This window comes from Cyprinus carpio, chromosome A5 (assembly GCF_018340385.1).
Source record: "Cyprinus carpio isolate SPL01 chromosome A5, ASM1834038v1, whole genome shotgun sequence".
Classification (NCBI taxonomy): Eukaryota; Metazoa; Chordata; class Actinopteri; order Cypriniformes; family Cyprinidae; genus Cyprinus; species Cyprinus carpio.
Window position 1 is genome coordinate 33,913,668 of NC_056576.1, and position 19,738 is coordinate 33,933,405.

The following is a 19,738-nucleotide window of genomic DNA, read 5'->3' on the forward strand; positions in this document are numbered from 1 at the left end:
TTTGATCAGTATGTTTATAATAAAATACTTTTTGATATGTTTAAATACTTTCCGGTTTCGTTTTAATTTGAAAGTTTTAGTAATTTTATTGTTGTCATTTTTATTAGTTACTGTTTTTTTCTATTAATTTCTATTTCAGTTTTATTTTTATTTTTTTTATTTTTTTTTAGTACATCAAATTTAAATTAAGATTAGAAATGCTGATTTGGTATTTTGTAACGAAATTATGTTTTGTTTAGTTTTTTAGTTTAATTCAGAGTTCTGGCATGAAACTCTAGATGGCGCAGTCCGATAGGTCTAACTCCATCTGACCTAATGACGTCATTATCACATGGCACAGCTGAATGGTTCTCTCCTGTATCGGTATGCAATGAGCTTGCTGCTCAGCATTCAAATATATGACATGGGCTTATTGCAGCTTGCTTCAGAGACCCTCCACCTTCCCCAGCTCCACCTGTGTAGATCTGCTGCGAGGTGATTCGTGTATGCTATATGGGGGTAATTTCACGTATTTGCAGCAGCAATATTTCTTACATGCTCACAGCAGCATGTTGTGGATGTATTGGCAGTAGCAAGTCTCAGTACTTGCGCTGCCGCAGCAGTAGCAGCGTAGCAGATCTATTCAGTCAAAACCAAATACATTAACATTGTCATGTGCATTACCATGCCAATCCCTCCGAGAGTTGTCATGACCTAACTATAATAACCCTGCTGCCAAATCTGATTTTTTGCTCTTACTAAATTTGCAAATTACATTTACTACAACTGTTTTAATATACATACATCTCATAACACACTTTTCTCATCTATTCTCCTTCAGTACATTTAGGTAATACTTAAGCCAACTGAACAACTAATGTTGTTAATGATTAGTACAAGTATTGTAATATTATTGAAATAATATTATATTATCAACCTTCTTGCACCACTGTAGTATGGTACAATGATGGTATGGCAATAACATGGTACTGAATTATTTGCATATTCATATTCCATGATGATACAGGGTAAAGCAGTAACCTGCAATTGTTCTACTGTATAATGGTGTAATGTGAATTTGTTGTTTGTGTTTTTTTTTTGGTATAATGTATTTTTGGCTTAGTCATGTTAAATGGTATTTATGACTTGAATGAAACCAGTTAATTTAGACATAATTGCAATTTAATTTAAAATATGTTCACTATTATAGTTTTTATTTGTGTTATTGTGGTTTTTTTATGTTGTGTTATTGTGTTTTATTTTATTTATTATATTTTTACTATTAACATAATATATTTGTGTGTGTTATTTTGGGTTTGTTTATTTTCTACAATATTTAGTAGTAGCTTATCAGTGGTGACTGTCAGTTTATGTGCATATTGCAGAAATGTACGAAAAATCAATTAAAGACATAATCAACAGATGATGAACACTATTTACAGCAATTATTATATGATGCAATCAAACTTATAGCAAATTTGGGTAGTTCTGTATGTTGTTTCAGGGTTAGCATCATCTAGCATCAAATGGCCCTAAATTTACTAAATCTAAACCGCTACATGTGGCATTTCTTTAACATTCATATTAGTTCAATTTTTGTGATTAAATAATAATAAAAAAATGTCCTGCTTTCCTGAAAATGTAAAGATTTTACACTAAAGAGCACTTAAATCATATTTAGTATTCTCAAACAGGACCTGCTGTTTCAAAATTAATAGTTTGGTGTGGGTGCCATAATACATGAAGCCAAAAAAACGTGCACTTGCTCAATGTTCAAAAAAAAAATTTAATGACAGAACGTGTTTTACATTTTGAATGTTACATTTGCAATTGTTGGACTCAGCACCTAGCGTGCACTTGTTTTTAGATATTTGCCATGATGAGTCTAAGACAGGGGTCACCAAACTTGGTCCTAGAGGGCCACTGTCTTGCAGAGTTTAGCTCAACTTGCCTCAACACACCTGCCTAGATGTTTCTAGTATGCCTAGTAAGACCTTGATTAGCTGGTTCAGGTGTGTTTGATTAGGGTTGGAGCTAAACTCTGCAGGAGTTGTAAATGAAATTCTTATCATTTATTTATATATGGCATTCAAGCCAGTCTTTTCGGGTTCAGGAATGACCCAGGATAAAATGTTTACCTTTTTTGGACTTAATCAGCAGGATATTCCAGCAGTTTGAGCATCCCAACCAGTCCAACAATGTTTGACCAAACAATGGAAAACAGGTTAAGTTTCAGGTAATCTGTGTGATAAAAGCCATTATTTTTGCAATTCTATTTGTTTGAGAAATGACACACTTCACCCTTTAGTCTAATTATATAGCAATATAACAATTTACAGTCACAAATGATCATAAACATAATCATAGACACTCCAGAAACATCACAGTATCAAATGCAGCTTTAAAGATAATGTAAACACGTGCCAAACAAAGAAACTAGAAAAATATTTAAGTAAATTTTTTGCATCAGGTGAAATGACTTGCAGTTAATTACATCTTAACTGAAAGAGATTCCTAAACATGCATACTCAATTAATATATGAGAGGATGCAATTTGTAATATTTCCTTTTTCTTTCCTCATTGCAAAGTAACAGTACTACTGAAATTTGTAAACATTTCTTTGATATATCTTAAATCCACAATATTTAAAATTGTAAAAATTGTATCAATTACCATAATGAGCAATATGTAAACATGATAGGATTTCAAACACAGGAACAAAAAATCCCTTTAGTTCAAATAGTTTGATATGTCAGTTTTAAATAAAAGGGAATAATAACCATTGTATTTGCTAAAATTTAACCTCTCTTTTCTTTATTCATAAAAAAAAAAAACTGCAGAACAAATCAATCTAAATAAACAGACTCACTCTTCTGATCTATAAAGTTAACCCTCATCCTTAAAAATTTAAATCTGAGATTATTCATCCATTTGATCCATTGTCTTCAATCACCTCAGCGTGACCTGCAGGCGCAGGGGTAACAGCCTCCGCAGCTGATTCTGTAGTCCCAATGCCTGGCTGTGTGAGAGGGCCCAATCTGGCGACTGATATGTCAGCCTATAGCAGAGGCTTGCATGACCCATGTGTGGGTGTCTGAAACGATCGACTAATGCCACATCCTTAACAGCACCACAAGAAACCTCTCGCACAAGTGCGTGGAAATCTAGTTCATCATAGCTTTCTGGTTCCATCCAGAAACTGATATCATGCAAGTAGCTTGGTGGGTAAAGGGAGAACGGGCTGAAAGATCCAAGTGGATTAAGCTCGAAATGCTTAAGAAAGCGAGGATCGAAGCTCCAAAGTAAGCGCCAGTCAGAAATGCCGAAAATCAGGGTAGCTAAATGATCCAAGTTTATCGAGACAGTGATTAACTGTAAATCTTCATCGAGGGCTGAGGAAAAAGAAGGTAGATGTGCAATCCGCCCAAACTTGGAAAGCATCTTTGAATTCATCCACACATGCTGCTCTAGGCCTGTTTGCGCCTTTTCGAAGGAGATGCCATAAGAAGCAAGTAGTGACTCCAAACAATCTTGGAAGCACTGGACAGGATGGGATTCTGCAGGGAACATTCCCACCAACAGAAGCTGGTGGAATGCAGGAGAACGGCTCGGGGAGATGGGCACTCTCTGAAAGACCAGGCCACTGACTGCGTGAAGAGTTCCAGGGGTGAAGTCCTCATTCTGGGTGATCTCTTGGACATGCAGCAACAGAGATGGCCGTAGTGCATAGCTGCCAGTAAAGCTTTGTTGGTCATCCATAGACTCACAGTCGTTTTGCTCATGTTCGCTTTGGTCAAATATAAAGGTGTCAGTAGGTTTAATCCAGTAGACGTCTGAGTGGGTCAGAGTGGAGTCACATGCCTCTGGCGTTTCTGGTAGGCAGCTTACCAGTTCTGAGAAGTCTTCATTCATAGTGCACACAGGCCAGACTGACTTTAGCTCTCTAAGTAACTGCTCCTGGACAGTTTTCACTGGATGATGTGACTGCTGACCAAGGAAATCCCTAACACAGAAAGAAAGGTTAGAATTTACCAATTGCATCAAATATACTATATAATGTATAAAAAATCCACTAAATTAAATACATGATGTATACGCATATACTGACAAAAGTATTGTATGTGTAAACCCATCTATTTTGTGTAATATATTACAAGACTGATAGCAGATAAGATAACTTCACAATGCTAGCATTTACATAGAACAAGGGATTGTATTTGCTGAGCATATAAATGATGAATAAATGCCAATAAATGCATTGTTTTTGAATGTTAATTACTTTATTGGAACAATTAATGCAAAACTGGATATCTTGCCATCAATAATTCACCCTCATGCCGTTCCAAATCCGTATGACTTCTGTGAAAAAGTATCCAGGCTGCTAACATTTTAATGTTTTGGATAATAACCATTAAACTTCAAACCGATGAATATTAAAATGCTATACAACTTTGTCTAAATAAAATAAAACCCTAAACATAAAATCAATTTTATAATCAGTTTAAAGCGAACTGTATCACAGCATTATAACATACATAAAATGGGTATGAAAAATGAGATATTGATTCTAATTGATATAAATGAGATATAGCTTGAAAGATAACATTTAGAAAAAAAAACAAGAACAATTAAATATTATGTACAACCAAGACAGCTAAATAAGAAAATCTCTAATATTGGTCAATTACAATATTGTACATTTCACACGTTCCTAGCAAAAAGCAACATAAAAATAGTATTTATGACTTGTCTGCTATATTCCAAGTCGTCTTTTGGGGCCATAATATAGCTATATGTGAGAAACAGACCAATATGGAAGGCATTATTCACTAATAATCTTCCCCTCTGCTGTAGATCTTCATTCAAATGAAGGGGGGTCTCTGGCACGCTTCACATCTGGTCACAAGACATGTGAGAACCAGGGATGCTTATATCATATTTTCATAGTCAATGCAACTTTTGTAGCCTATGAAGTTTGCCAAGTTATTATACGTAGCACACAAGTTGCACTTAAACACATCTATGATAATTTAAAAAATTATATTTTGTTTCCAACGCTTCAAAACATCATAATAGTGATTAAATGTCACAGTTTTCCTTTTTGGATAAAGTGTTTCTTATAAAGACACTTTAGGTTGGCTATTTTCCAGTCAGCAACAAGTTACCACTTACCTGTTCATATAATTACTCAACTCTGCCGGAAGCTCAAAGCAAACGGTCTCCTTCCCAATGGTTTTCTCCATTTTCAGTTTTTCTGGTACGGTGTGCGGGAGACTCCGACTGAAGATGTGGGTCAGAGCTCCCTCTACATGGAAACCTTTATCTTGACTCCTTCGCAAAACAATTTTATTTGATTAATTCGAAACTGAATGCCATTACATAACTGTAACAGGACCATTAAAAGTTCAATTCCAATTAAAAACCATGTTAAATCGCATTGTAGTGGACTGTGTCCACTTGTCCAAAGCTGTTTACCTGTAACCAGTACATCGGTATCCTTGATACGCTTCACAGTCAAAGGGACGGATTTCACTGAGAATTAGCCCTGCTTCTGCTGCCATGGCAACCACCTGCCAACTATTGTGCCATTCTCTCATTGGACTGTCACACGGAGTGCCGCCTTGGCCATTGCACAAGGTGACGTGCACTTCCCCATTGTCCTTCAGGACTGCAACGGCACTAGAAAAAACACAAACACACAACACATCCATCCATCACACATGTACAAAGCACCAAAAGACCTCGAAACTCTTGATCCGCTCAGTATTAACATTACATAACACTGGAAGTAAAGCTTATGTAACACCATAACAAAGACAAGAGTGTCACACTTACCTTTGGAAAAATTTCTCCAGCAGAATGCGGTTCTTCTTCACACCACTTTTTCGCCCACAGTGAGGGAAATTGAAGATAATGCAGTCAAATAGACTATGCTGAATGGTTTCGTGCTCCTTTAGGCATGTGCAATCCACCTCAAAGAGGACGACTGATCCTGCAATAGGAGTTTGTATTGACATCAAGGCCTCCACGGAATTATCATACAGAATTCAATGAAGCTTTTAACCCTCCCTGGCATTCCATAGCAACCAAATGTGTAAATGCATGGACTTGACTACAGGCATGCAAATTCAGGGATATGACACTTGATGTGTGGGAAGAACAGGTCTCCTTGAAAATGCGTACATTAGCAGATACTAAACTATAGGTAGGCTGAAATGGATCAAGTAGCTTTCAGATGTCATGGAAACAGGAGAACAAAGACACAAGAAACCACCGCAAGAGTAAAAACATGCATGCAAGACAACATTATCAGAATGAAGAAATCACATAATGACCGACCTCTGTCACGGAGTCGCTGTATGTTCACCACGGCTCCCTCCTGTCTATGCATTTGATTCTCGCTTTGAAAGCAAGTGGCGGTCACGCCGACGCCGTCGCTCTCGCTCAAAGCCGCCGAGAAAGAGAAGTTGCCTTCCCCTACAAGCAGCACCTCGCGTGTCTTGGACATTTCCAGATAAGCTCAAGTAAACAACCTAGCAAGCTGTCACATTAGTAGGAGAACAAAACTTTTCCATACATTTTGACCAAGGGCTACAGCGTCCCTCCGACTATCGAGCTGGAACTGAGCGCAGAAAGCCTGGCGGGACACACTGCGGTATTAACATTGGACTGCATGACGCTCTGACGTCTGTCGAGAAACGGTTTGAAAGCTAATTAAAATACCACCGCTTGTAACGCCGGTGTTTCGCAGCTAACGCGACTCTTGAAGACCAGAGGTGGTTTTAAGAGCAGGTTTTCGGTCCGTTTACGTGTCAAAGTGTAACTGAAAAAGACAGAGATGCAGTTTCATAAGCTCGCGTGCAGCAGCAGCAGTGAAGTTTCGTTCCCCGGGGAACGCCGCATAGTGAAAAACAACCCGTTACTATGCGCGCGACTGCAATTTGTCCTAAAGCAGTCCGGTAAAAAAGAAAGACGGGAGAAAAAAAGATCCAATAAATATATCACGACGAGAAATTTTCTACCAGCAGCTCCGTGTACATTTTCAAAAAAGATGTAATATTTTAGAGCCAAAAGTTTCCGCCCATCTGCTGGCACGCAGTGGATGTGTTGCCAGATCTTACTAGAAAAATAAGCCTCTTGCCTTACTAAAAAAAGGGTTTGAAATTAAAATCGAATTAACAATAACATCTGTTTTAATAGTTTCTTACGAAATAAATGAACATGAAATATAGAGTTTAACTGAAATAATTACATTGTCTTGTAGTAGACGCCAAAAGGCAACTCAGAATAGTCACACTGAAATATTATTTAGTTTTCACAGATTAACAGGTCATCTAAAACATGAATAAGTGAATCGTGAATACATTTATATTTAATGGCATTAATCATTGGTATAGAGGAGGTAGGTGGGAAACTGTATTTAGTGACTGACCAACCGCCTGTTTAAAAATAACAACAATCCCGAAGTCGCTTATAATTTGCGGACATGGCAACACTACTGGCCACCACGTTTATGCGTAAGAGCACTTCTGGCCAATGAAGTGTATTCTAGCCACTGACGTATCACATTATTTTACCTTTAAAAAATTGTGTTTTTTAAGAATTAAACAAATGCATTCTGAACTAAAGCCTCTGACGTCCCTTGATTACTAAAGTTAAGAAACACTTTTAATTTATAATATAAATATATATTTTTTTCTCCTTCAGCACGACAGGAAGACGTGTTTAAGAAGAAATTGAAAGTGAAAGGTTGGCTTTCAAAGTATAAGCAAAAAAGAAAGTTTAGACGCGGGGTTTCATGTCATTTCTTGTTCACTTGCGAGGAGTATTTTAAGGTACGTTTGTTTGCTTCAGAACAAGGTTACGTTTTCATTTAGAATAATATAGGCCTACCATAATCGATATATCGATAAAAATTTAAATGACATATTTTACCTGAACTATATAGCGGAAGTTCTGGCGTTTTCAGTTCAAACTTCAAAGCTGAATCTAAACAACTAAAGTCACCTAAAGGACTGACAGTACAGTGAAAGATTTCAAAAAACTTTACTGGATTTATGTTTCATTTTGAAAATGTTGTGATGTTTGGCATAAATGATTTGTGAAATGATAATTAATGAAATTAGAAATACTTTTCCTTACCAAAGTAAAATCCATTTCTTTAGAACAGTAAAATTTCATTTTAGAGCGGGTAGTTGTAATTTAAACACAAGTTGGCTACTTTGAAAAAGCAAAAATACAGTTTTGATTTCTTCAACATTTTTAGTCATAAACATACATTTTCATACTTTCATTTGTGGCATTTCATAGTTTTGACTAGTATTTTAAAATATTTCAAATATGAATAAAGACTGAGCAGATCCAAACATTTCCTGGTAGTGTATTATTATTATTATTATTATTATTATTATTATTATAGTATTAATTATTGTTTTTATATTTTTCTATGGCTGGGAGGCATTTTATGATGAAGATCGTCATCTACAGGCAGACCAGGCCCCCAAATCAGGCAGACTCTATACCATGTATCACGGCACCTCTGTGCAAAAAGCTCGTCTGATCATAACAACAGGCTTTAGACAGTCACCAGGTGGAATGCTGGGACCTGGCGTTTATGTGAGCCGTGACCAGAAGAAAGCAGAGCGCTATCCTCTGCAATCCCTCCCTACTGACAGAGTTGTGCTTAAACTAAGCATTGACTGTGGAAAAGTCAAAAGAATCGATAAGGACAACCATCCTCTACAGAAGAGCTGGCATAGTCAGGGCTACGACACTGCCTGGGTACCTCCTAACTGTGGCATGAAAGCTGTGCCTAGTGGTCTAGAAGAGGACTGCGTCTATGACCCAAAGCGTATCGAGGTCACAGATATTGCTCTTGCACCCAACACGACCATCTTAAATGAACTCAAACAGCTCGTTGCTCAAAACAAGAAAGGGCCTTCAAATTCAAACACCTCGGGTGCTTGTACAGTGTGCAAGTTGAAACTAGGGCTTGCTCACACTGTACAGCCATGCTGGGGGTGTGGAGAGACTATCTGCGCTCTCCTGACCAAACACAAGTGCACTCGTTAGAGTTAAGAAACTTCTCAGGAAATCAGGACAGATGCATCATTCAGGACACTCTTTAGGTGTTAGACCGATTTGTTGACGTGTCAATGCATGATGTTTGAGGTTTGGGTTAGTATATAAGATTGCTTACTTTCTTAGTTCTCAGTCACACAATTATCTTTGACAATTATGCTCTGACAAATTCTTTTTCCTGCCGATATGTGCCACCATATTTGATGTTATATTTAAAATTGAAATGTATATGATTGCATGACTGTTTTCAAAGATATTTTTACGATCAATCACGTATGTTTTAAACATTCAGTATTGCAGACAATAAAAAGAGCCTGCTACCTCAGTCAATTCAGTACTCAAGTCTGTATGAATTGAAATACTCCTGATCTTATTTCAGTTGTAAAAGTAATGAGGATTACATTTGGAAAAAAAAATCTTAGACCTGTAGAAACTTTTGCTATGGCTAGTTGCTTTTTATAGGCATATTTCATAATAGCATAGTGTTAGCCTACTTTTTTTTTTCTTTTTTTTTTTTTACTGTTAGTGACTATTAATTATTATTTAGCCCTGTTCACACCAAGAACAAAACAGATTTGATTTCATAATATATTCCAGCATTCAGCTTGGGAGATGGAGTGACCAGATTCTTGTCACCAAACGGTTTGACTGTGCATTTTATATTATAATACATTATTATTAGCCTCAATGCTTTTAAATATCTTTAAGAACATCTGTAATTTTATTTTTTTATAAAAAAAAAAAAAATTAAGTACAGATACATGACATAATATTTAATTATAGAGTTATAGTTATTTATAAAAATCACAAAATATTGCCTTAATTAACATTAATCGGCTTAATTGAATTAATTTACAAATTAGAAACCAATGGAAATCTATTTCACAATTAATTTTTCTTATAATACATCATTTAAGAAAACCTGTTAAAGAAACATTTCCAACTGAGAAAATAAATCATTTTACATACTTTCGAACTTTAAATTTTAAATCCTCAATTCCTACATATAAAATAGTCCCACATTTATGTACCAAGCTTTACTGATGAAAAACATGCATAACCCTTTGGACAGGTATTATAAACCTTGCAAATACTGAACCACTATGATCTACAGTTCAAAAAAACAAAAAACAGATGCAGAAATGTGAATGTGAAGTACACATTTTCTGTGAGGTTGCAAACAAAAACTTGAAACCACAGGCCACTGTTGTTAAAAGTGTAATTTGTGTTTGCATCAGTAAGACAGTGAAATGCAAAGGCCGCTACTGTTTTCAGCTGTTTTGCTGATCTTTATGTTCAATTATGCCTTTTGCAATGAGGTCTGGAATCTCAACTGCAAGCCATGGTCCAAGTAGAAAAGAACAGAGATTAGTTATTGATTTGAAACGCAGTATCTTCAAAGCAACAAAGTATTTTTCGGAAATGTATGACATAATACATTTCACTTTAGACGTAACATAACTCACTCCCAAAGCCATAAGATGAGCCAGACCAAACTTCGGGACATTCCTTGCCCACAGTGGCTTGAAGTGATCCGTCAGGCAGATTTTTCCACCTCTGTGACAAAAGAGGTTTTTTGAACGATTGAGGTACGTTATTTAAAAAAAATTAAACATTATAACTAAATATTAAATTGTGATGAAAAATTCAAAACTATTAACATATGGAGCAAACCTGTACATCTTGGCTGTCTTCCCATCTAACTCAGGAATGGCCACTTCAGGTGCTGTGGCAGGATATGTAACTGGAATCTGGACATTAGGATAAAGACAATTACTGTGGACTTTAACAAAACATTAAATGTGAAGTTAATACAAGCGAATTCAAAATGTCTTACATCAAATTCCATGTCAAACTCATATTTGAGAAGCTCGTGAATATACCAGCATTTTCCAAACCACCTACACAGAAAAAAAGACGTTAATAGAACATATAATTACTAATAAATAAAAGAACTAGCAATAAAATACTGACCTTGTGCCCTCTTTGTTGGACTCTAGACGGAACCAATCATTGTCAGCTGCTTTATTATTTTCAACATACTGCAAGACAACACAATTACTGTAAGAAGCCCACATATTTTGTTATATTAAGTTTGTATACGGTTTGTACGCTAACTGCTCACAAAAACAACAGCGACAAAAAGACTGAACATTTCTAACTATGAGACTTGTGGTTATTCATTCATAGAGCGTAGTAGCTCTCTAATACTTTTGCTACAATGCAATAACTCACCTTTATGAGAGCTAAATATTCTTCTCGAAGTCTCTGGACCCACAGTTCTTTGTCTCTTGGTCCCGAATTTGTTTTCAAAACCGGAATTTCAGAAACTGTCTTCCTAGTGGCTTCATCTGCCATGTTGACTCGAGCTGTGTGCGATTCGTAAAGCGAATCGATCTTTTGAGTCGGATCTTTTTAGCGAATCCCTGAACCGAGAATTATATCGACGAGTGAGCTTATAGTAGAAAAGAGCGTTTAGAGAGAACAAAAGGCATTATACTTAATAGGTTTGCAAATTAAATTGTATGACGGTTTTATAAACACACGTTATAAACAGCAATATGTGCCTACGGACGTCAGGGATCACGTGAGGACGTTGCTTCGGTTCACTAAAATGAACAATTCAAAAGAACCGAGTCCCGAAAAGGAGTCAGACCTCTCATCATCACTGGTTGACTCACAGGAGGAATCTAAAAGAAGGTGCCCCGTGACGTCACAATCTGTCATTTAAGGTCAAGTTTGATTCTAAAAGTGCCTAACTTAGATTATAACAGAAATATATCGTATGCTAATAATACAATTTTGCCCATACGTCTCATTCGTCATTCAAATGTCGTGTTTTCATTGCGCGAGTGAACAGCGTGTTTCTGCACGGAAGCGTTTCATAGTTGCTCTTCTTTAAATGCCTGCACCGATCAGCTGGTTCCGCCGCTAGAGTCTGTAGTTGAGTTGCTATTACATCCCTCAGCATCCTTTCACCTTACTCTCTTCCAGCGGTCACTGCATGTATAAAGCTTGTATTTTAGTATGATTTCAGGATATAATTTTTGCATACTGTAAATTGCACAGCATACATTTATTCAGCGTAAGTAGACAGACTTTTAAAGCATAGCATAATATTCCCAAATGCATGATTATTGACCATCGATCAGATGCAATTATTAATTGCTGATAACGTGCTCAAATGCATTAATAAATGTGCAGATCATTCATTAATATTACTAATATTACAATATTGTAATGTCTTAATTATTTAAGGATGCATGAAGCAGCGTTATTGATTATTATTATTACATGAGCATGTCAAATTGCTGCTGTCTCTCACAGTTCAGAGGATCAGGCTGAAAGTGTGTGGTCCTCTCATTTGGCTTTTGGGTTCCCATGGGCAGTGTGCTGGCCTTGTCAACCCGCCCGGGGCGCCAAAACTCCCCTTTTCCACAAGATAGACCCTTGTCACGGTGGGAAAGGAGAGATGGACGGCTGCCTAACCCTGGGAGCTTTGATGGTCTGCACCGCAACTGTAAAGGTCTCTGTTGATTTTGAATGCATTTTCATAAATTCCATTAAATAGGCATCTTGAAAAGTCTGTTAGATGTCATTTTAATTGTTTGTGTGTCTAGATTTATTTCCACAGCAGATTGAAGGAGTGAAACTGGTGATAAATAAGACCCTCAGCAGTTTTTTCAAGGTTTGTTCATTCATAAACTTAAGTTATGACACTGTTTAGGACAGATTTTAAGTCAAATTTATCACTGCATATTTTCCCAAAGAACTAATGTATGCGGTTTAATTCTCACCTCAGGTCAGTCACACATTTCACCTCAGTGCCGTTGCTCCGTCCAGTTATCGCTTTCATGGTGAACACCTACAGTCAGACACTGACAGCAAACAAACGGTAAGAATGACAATTAGATGACAGGTTCTTGGATTTGTTCCTGTTCAAGTGAATTTCTTTAGCACTATAGGACTGTGGTTAAGGGGCTTCAACAACATTCTTATCAAATATTATCGATAAGAGGTACAGTAGGTCTGGGCCGAGGCATGGATAGTTATTGTACTATTCTTCTGCATGACTATTTAACTTAGTAATGCAGGAAATTACATTACAAGGTACTTGTATATCAGTTGCTGTCACACAGAGAAATTCAACACTATCGGTATGGATTTAGTTTGGCCTCAGGGCAAAGTGCTAGTAAAATTAGCTGTGGATTGTGTTTTGAATTAGGAGTACAGTAAGAAAAACAACAATAATCATAATAAACTTTATTTTAGGTGCTTTTTTAGGATTTTAAAATAATTTAAAATTATTTTAAAATATGATTTGCTGCTTGAGAAACATTTCTTATTATCAGTTAATTGTTGTGATGAAAACTTTTTGTCAGTATCCAGCCTTTGTTTGATAGGAATGTTGTTTTTGAAATAACAAAGGATGTTGTTCTGGAAACATGTAGACATGACATATTTTTGACATAATTGGATATCTTGAATGTTGGAACCTTTTATTACCAAATGGTAAATAATGAGTTAGGTAACTTATTTAACATAATCCTAATCTTAATCATCTGTTATTTTTTATTTTATGACTACTGCATGTTATGCAATGCTTAAATACTAAAAACCTGCAGTACAAGCTACCAGGTTTCTTGGAACACATTTCAAAAGCAGTGCAGGCAAACAAATCTTCATGGGTTTAAATAATAATGTGCACTTACTTGAAGTGTGTTTTAACCGGGTATAGATGTATTAAATATGTTTAATATGATGAATTTCTCTCTTTCACAATGCAATAATCTTGTGTATAAAGGACTCACCAATGCTTATTGGAGAAATGGACTCCTCTGGCAGTTTAAACGCACACTCTTTGTTCCATCTGAGTGAGAAAATAAGAGCTAAAGCAGTGTTTCAGGTAAGCAGCAGTGTTATGCAGTATTGCATATGCTTTGAACACAATGTGGACTGACTGTTTATTCTTTAATAGACTCAACAGGCACAGTTTGTCACATGGCAGTTTGAGACGGAGTATAGAGGTAGTGACTTCACAGCAGCGGTTACTATGGCCAACCCTGACATTCTGAGGGAATCAGGTATGATCGTGTGAGTCCCTCATTAAAACAGAAGACATACTCATTTATTGATGTCACAGGAATATGCATTAGTTACAACAAAGCACTGGCTTCCATGCAGAACAGGTTTTTCTATGGTTGCCTTTGCATGCCATTTTGATGAATTGTTCTGTTTGCCTATTGAGGAAAATGATTAGAGACTGTTAGTTATTGTTTTCAAAGCTTCTTGAGTGGAACTAAATTCATTTTAAACTCCATAAGTCACCCTGCTGATGTAAAAGGTTTCACAAACTAGGGGAATAACAGGGGAGGTTTGAGTTCATAAAATGCTAATGAATTAAAATGTAAAATCCTAAAAGTAAAAAACTGCAAACAACATAGCAATGCACTAAAAGAAATATCATCTATAGCAACCTTAAGAACCACATAGCAACACCCTGGCATCTACACAAGTACCCTAAAGACAGCTGAACAACAAACTAAAACACTACGAACCACATAACCCAAAAAAAAAAAAACACATAACTACCTAACGCACACAAAAAAAATCTTAACAGCTACATAGCAACACTCTGTCAACTCCATCAGAACGCCTTAACAAACTCATAGCAATGCAACAAATATCTTAGCATCCATACAGCAGCACAATAAAACCATTGAGAACAACCTAACAATGGCACAACACACTAAAACACTCAAAACATTTTAACCGCTGCATATCAACACCCTGGCAACCCCTCAGAACACACTGCATAGCAATGCAAAAAAAAAAAAAAAAACACCTAGAAACATCTTAGCAACACCCTGGCAACCATTGTAAACACAGCAAACTAAAACCTCTCAAGAACACCTTAGCAACCCACAGCCACCACTCACATTTCAAAAAACTCTACAACTCTAGTTAAAGGTGCTGTATGTATTTTTGACTGTACTAAAGCGTAAAAATAAGATAAGATGTTTGCAGATATTTAGGAAACATGCTAAGTTCACATAATTGTTTCTCAGAAGAACAACACTATGGCCAGTTATTCTACTTTGTAATGTGCGTTCCGTGTCAGAATGTCTGTTTTTGTTTAGGTCCATGTGATTCAGTGCACTGTCAGTTTACCCATTAGTATTTCAACACCTCAGGTTGCCAGTAGGTGGAAAACACAGCATATTGCAGCCATGGAACCCAGCAAACAAACTGGGTCAGAGATTGCAAATCCTGCCCGACATAAAAAGCCTCGGAATCCATCTAAAAAGCTCTATGACCAGAGACATATTAAAACGCAGATAAATTAACTTACAATGTAAGACTTGTTCCATTGTCAGTTGCGCTCATTCCTGTAATCTGGCAACCCGCGTGAGCATCAAGTCTGAAGAGGAGGGGGTGGGATATTTTGAATTTGGATCAATATCACCTACTGCATCTTTAATGTTGTTATTTGTGCATTTTTCTTTGTGACAGTTATCATGGTTGCACACTTTCTTCAAAGCGTATCCCCGCAGCTGGTTCTGGGGGGAGAGCTGGTATACCATCGAGGTCGAGCAGAGGAAGGGGGCATTCTTACCCTGGCAGGCCAGTACTCAGGTTAGAGTGGACATCTGCTTTTGCTCAGTGGTCATCTGTTTGTCATACACCAGTAAAAGTTGTCCTAAACAGTTATTTCATCACTGACTCTCATCCTATTTGTGTGTACAATGTTCTCCTGTTTCTTAAAGGCATCTCAGACTCAAATGTCATATCTCAAATGTCTTAGGGCCAAACTGGGTTGCAACACTGAATGCTGGTAAAGGAGGTGCACATGCCAGCTACTACCACAGAGCCAACAAACAGGTATGTGAAGGAATGAAGGATATGATGATGTTTCACTGTAATAGTTTGGTAACACCGCAGTCTGTAATTCATCTTCACAGATTCAGGTGGGAGTGGAGTTTGAGGTGAGCACTAGGACCCAGGAAACAACCTTTTCTTTTGGTTACCAGATGGAACTTCCTGAAGCTAAAATGGTCTTCAGAGGTAAGGAGGGCAGATATACTCACTGTGCACGGTATCACAAATTGCAGTAACTACTCCAACACTGGAACTGAGAAATAATTTTTGCTATCAGTTTTCACAGTTTTTTTTGTTGATTCTACAGACATGACATGCAGAATAAAATATTAATATTGTGGGCATATGTAATTCATCACTTCGTTTTAATTACATTGTGAGCATGATTTACTAATGCAGACAGGAATTAGTAAAACTTACTGATGATTTCACTAAAATTAGGTAATGAATTAGTAAAACAAGGTCACGATTTACATAAAATGAGGGTACAAATTAGTAAATCATGCTGATGTATTACAAAGTCATGGGAACGAATAGTTAATTCGTGGCCACTATATGTGTATATAAATATATATATATATATATATATATATATATATATATATATATATATTTTTTTTTTTTTTTTTTTTCACGAATGCCATGTCTTATGCATAGCACAATGCATACCAGCAGTAATATTAAGAAATATTTATAAAATAAATAAAAGTTTTCTATTTTAAAATGGCAAAGTTGAATTTTCTTCATCATTACTCCAGTCTTCAGTGTCACATGATTTTTCAGAAATCATTATAATATGCTGATTTGCTGCTCATGAAACACTTCTTATTATTGGCAATGTTGAAAACAGTTGTACTGCTTAATGTTTTTGTTAAACTGTGATACTTTTTATTTACATGATTCTTTGTGTAGAAACAAAGTTTAAAAAGAGCATTTATTATTATAAAAGCCTTTACTGTCACTTTTGATCAAATGAATGCTTCCTTGCTTAATAAGAGGATTTTTTTTTTAAATAACACTTTCATCCATTGTTTAGTTAGTAGTCTTTTAAATGCCTAATGTGTAACAGAATGATTAAATTTAGGATTAATATTTAACTCATAATTTCTGTTCATCATTTTGATGTTTTTTAGGAATGTTGGACAGCCGCTGTATAATTGGTGGGGTTCTGGAAAAGCGGCTTTACCCCCTTCCTGCCACATTGATCATGGGTGCCTTTGTCAACCACAGAGCAGACAAGTTACAGGTCGGTCTTGGGGTTAACGTTGGTTAGATGCGTAACCTAACTCAAAAGAGGCACCACTCAAGACTGGGGACTTCAGAAAACCACCTTCACGTCTGCCCAAAGACCCCGGTCCACCTCGGACTACGGAGAGAACAGGCAAGCTAACCAAAGCCCTGTTTGCCAGACTGGACAATCATGTAGTTCATGGCAAGCAGAGGTGTGAGAGCTGAAAAACCCAGGAACGTCTCCGCTATGTTGGTTCCATCCCGTGTCAAGGATTTTGCTGTTTTGATCTTATATTGGCCCCTCAAGTAACCTGAAGTAAATTTTCAAAGATTATATTACTTAAGAACAAGATAGCAACTTCTGCAACTGTTGGAGGAGACCACACAAATGAATATGTAGCTGTGTCACAAAATGTCCTGTTACTTCTCTATTAAAGATCTATTTTTTTTGTAGCAAACTCCAAATATAGTTCACTCCCAAATCAATGTCAAGCGAAACATATTGAAGGTCATCCCCTCTGTTGTTTTTCATTCAAACAAATCACTCTCTGTTCTCCTTGTTAAGCTAAAATTGAAAAATCTCCTTGAGGGTCGGACTCTGGTAAAATGGCAAGTATGACAATGGAAGGAAAGTGTGAACTGTATAAGGATGCACTATAGATGGGATAATACAGGACTTTTATTTGTCTGATTTGACAAATGTCAGAGCCGTGGAGCAGTAGTGCCTGTTCTTATTAAGCATAACAGCCACTGGTTCACAGGAATGCAGGAATGAGTCAGACCTGCTTTATATCTGCCACGTTCACACTGCAAAATTTCAGGAGTGAGAACCACATGTAAATTAGGAAGAGAATCCCCTAAATTAACGCAGCTTAAAGCCTGTTCACATCAACATTGCAATATTTTGGTCTTATTTCTATTGTTGTAGAGAGAGACAGAACTACATCATAATGTGTGAATGAGCAAGCTCGTACCTCTTTACCTGTGATTTCCTTGCACTTCGCAAGCTGCTGTAAATAAAGCAGTGAGCAAATGGATGTGTTCTGTCAGTTTTCTCAAGCACCTCTCTTAAAGCTAAATGATATGATAGAAACTCTGTAAGTAGATTCAATTTACACAATGTGGTAAAACTGTGAAGAAACTTATTAAAGATCATTGCAAGTTATCTGCATGATGGATGAAAGACTTGAAATAGGATTCTGAAACACCTGAAATAATAAAGCCCAAAATAATAATTTTTAAAAACCTATTATGAATGATATAATTAGTCAAAAATCAATTAGCTGCTGTTCAAATACTCATCTGAACAATTAATTTCTCCAGGTAGAGGAGTTAGACAAGTATGCCCGCATTCTCCACCAACAAACTGTTGGGGAACACACTTTGACCCCATGAAGATATACGTTTAAAGAAGACAAGGATACAAAGCTATAGTTCAGTCAGTTGACAGAGAGTTTACTGAAGACAAAGTTCTCCACACTTCCAAAGGTTGTAAGGGGATCAAGCCTCAAACTAACTTATGATACAGAAAGACTAGTACTTAAAGGTATATGGATACTCAGTTGGCAATATTTCTACAGATTCTGATAGGTTAACAGTACAGATAATTCTAGCATCTTCCAAACATTTGGATAAAGACATAATCTTTCAAACACTATGCTCTACATTCATAAGAAACCATCATAAATGTTGCATGTACATCATAAATCCCACAAAGGCACTTCTGGATCTTCATTTGGATTCTATCATTTTTACTGTGTGTAATTTCTAGATGTAGTTTTGTCTAATTATGAAGAAGACACTGATGTAGAGGTTAATATAGGTGCATACAAAGTAGCTGTATCCTTACATATTGTAACATCAGCCATCAAGGGGTAGAAATGGACGAATCCAAAGTCAAGGCAGTCAGCGAATGGCCACAACCAACTACCATCAAGGAACTGCAGAGGTTTTTGGGATTTGCTAACTTTTACAGACACTTCATCCGTGGCTACAGCTCCATTGCAGCTAAGGCCTTTAAATACCCTCTAGGTTAGCTTCATAACAGCACCCATATTACAACATCCAGACCCTAATCTCCCCTTTGTGGTTGAAGTGGACGCATCTGACAGTGGCATTGGAGCTGTACTCTCCCAGTGTAATGGACAACCTGGTAAATTGTATCCATGTGCTTTCTTTTCGAGAAAACTCACACAGGCAGAACGTAATTATGATGTGGGCAATAAGGAATTGTTATCTATGAAGGCCGCCATTGAAGAGTGGAGACACTGGTTAGAGGGAGCAGTCCATCCGTTCCAAGTCATCACAGACCACAAGAACTTGGAGTACATCAAAAGTGCCAAACGTCTGAATCCTCGCAAAGCTCAATGGTCCCTGTTTTTTTACACGCTTCCAGTTTACAGTTACATACAGACCCAGAAGTAAGAACAGTAAAGCCGATGCTCTGTCAAGACGCCATGACTCTCTTGTCATTCCTGGTCCACCTGAAACAATACTGCCCACAACTGTCATCATCGCATCAGTTATTTGGGACATCATGAAGGAAATTCAAAGAGCCCATCAGCAAGA

The 19,738-nt window shown here is 36.8% G+C and overlaps 4 protein-coding genes across 5 annotated transcripts; 2 read left to right on the forward strand and 2 right to left on the reverse strand.

The window, feature by feature from the left end:
- Positions 1 to 1,745: 1,745 nt before the first annotated feature.
- LOC109088029 (ferredoxin-fold anticodon-binding domain-containing protein 1-like) lies at positions 1,746 to 7,106 on the reverse strand. Its single transcript, XM_019102208.2, has 5 exons — positions 6,320 to 7,106; positions 5,816 to 5,972; positions 5,456 to 5,659; positions 5,153 to 5,311; positions 1,746 to 3,983 (listed from the first exon to the last, which is right to left on the reverse strand). The coding sequence occupies exons 1-5, from the start codon at positions 6,486 to 6,488 to the stop codon at positions 2,930 to 2,932; spliced, it is 1,743 nt and encodes a 580-aa protein (XP_018957753.1). The 5' UTR covers positions 6,489 to 7,106; the 3' UTR covers positions 1,746 to 2,929.
- A 1,307-nt stretch (positions 7,107 to 8,413) lies between these two features.
- Positions 8,414 to 9,391, forward strand: LOC109088044 (the record flags this gene model as incomplete). The annotated part of the gene is made up of 1 exon (XM_019102220.2): positions 8,414 to 9,391. A coding segment is annotated over one exon (639 nt), but the record flags the coding sequence as incomplete, so codon positions are not given.
- Positions 9,392 to 10,266: 875 nt separating this feature from the next.
- LOC109088066 (ubiquitin-fold modifier-conjugating enzyme 1-like) lies at positions 10,267 to 11,560 on the reverse strand. Its single transcript, XM_042757003.1, has 6 exons — positions 11,297 to 11,560; positions 11,036 to 11,103; positions 10,899 to 10,962; positions 10,736 to 10,812; positions 10,529 to 10,618; positions 10,267 to 10,414 (listed from the first exon to the last, which is right to left on the reverse strand). The coding sequence occupies exons 1-6, from the start codon at positions 11,417 to 11,419 to the stop codon at positions 10,333 to 10,335; spliced, it is 504 nt and encodes a 167-aa protein (XP_042612937.1). The 5' UTR covers positions 11,420 to 11,560; the 3' UTR covers positions 10,267 to 10,332.
- On the forward strand, positions 10,533 to 19,404 carry LOC109088055 (mitochondrial import receptor subunit TOM40B-like). 2 transcript variants are annotated; one of them, XM_042757001.1, is made up of 10 exons: positions 10,533 to 10,650; positions 12,389 to 12,587; positions 12,682 to 12,749; positions 12,864 to 12,956; positions 13,866 to 13,967; positions 14,040 to 14,145; positions 15,575 to 15,697; positions 15,867 to 15,943; positions 16,024 to 16,126; positions 17,074 to 19,404. In XM_042757001.1, exons 2-10 carry the CDS (start codon positions 12,443 to 12,445, stop codon positions 17,211 to 17,213), a joined length of 957 nt encoding a protein of 318 aa, XP_042612935.1. In that variant the 5' UTR covers positions 10,533 to 10,650; positions 12,389 to 12,442; the 3' UTR covers positions 17,214 to 19,404. The 2 variants fall into 2 exon arrangements, with proteins under 2 accessions (XP_042612935.1, XP_042612934.1); XM_042757000.1 differs by lacking the exon at positions 10,533 to 10,650 and adding an exon at positions 11,824 to 12,146.
- Positions 19,405 to 19,738: the final 334 nt, after the last annotated feature.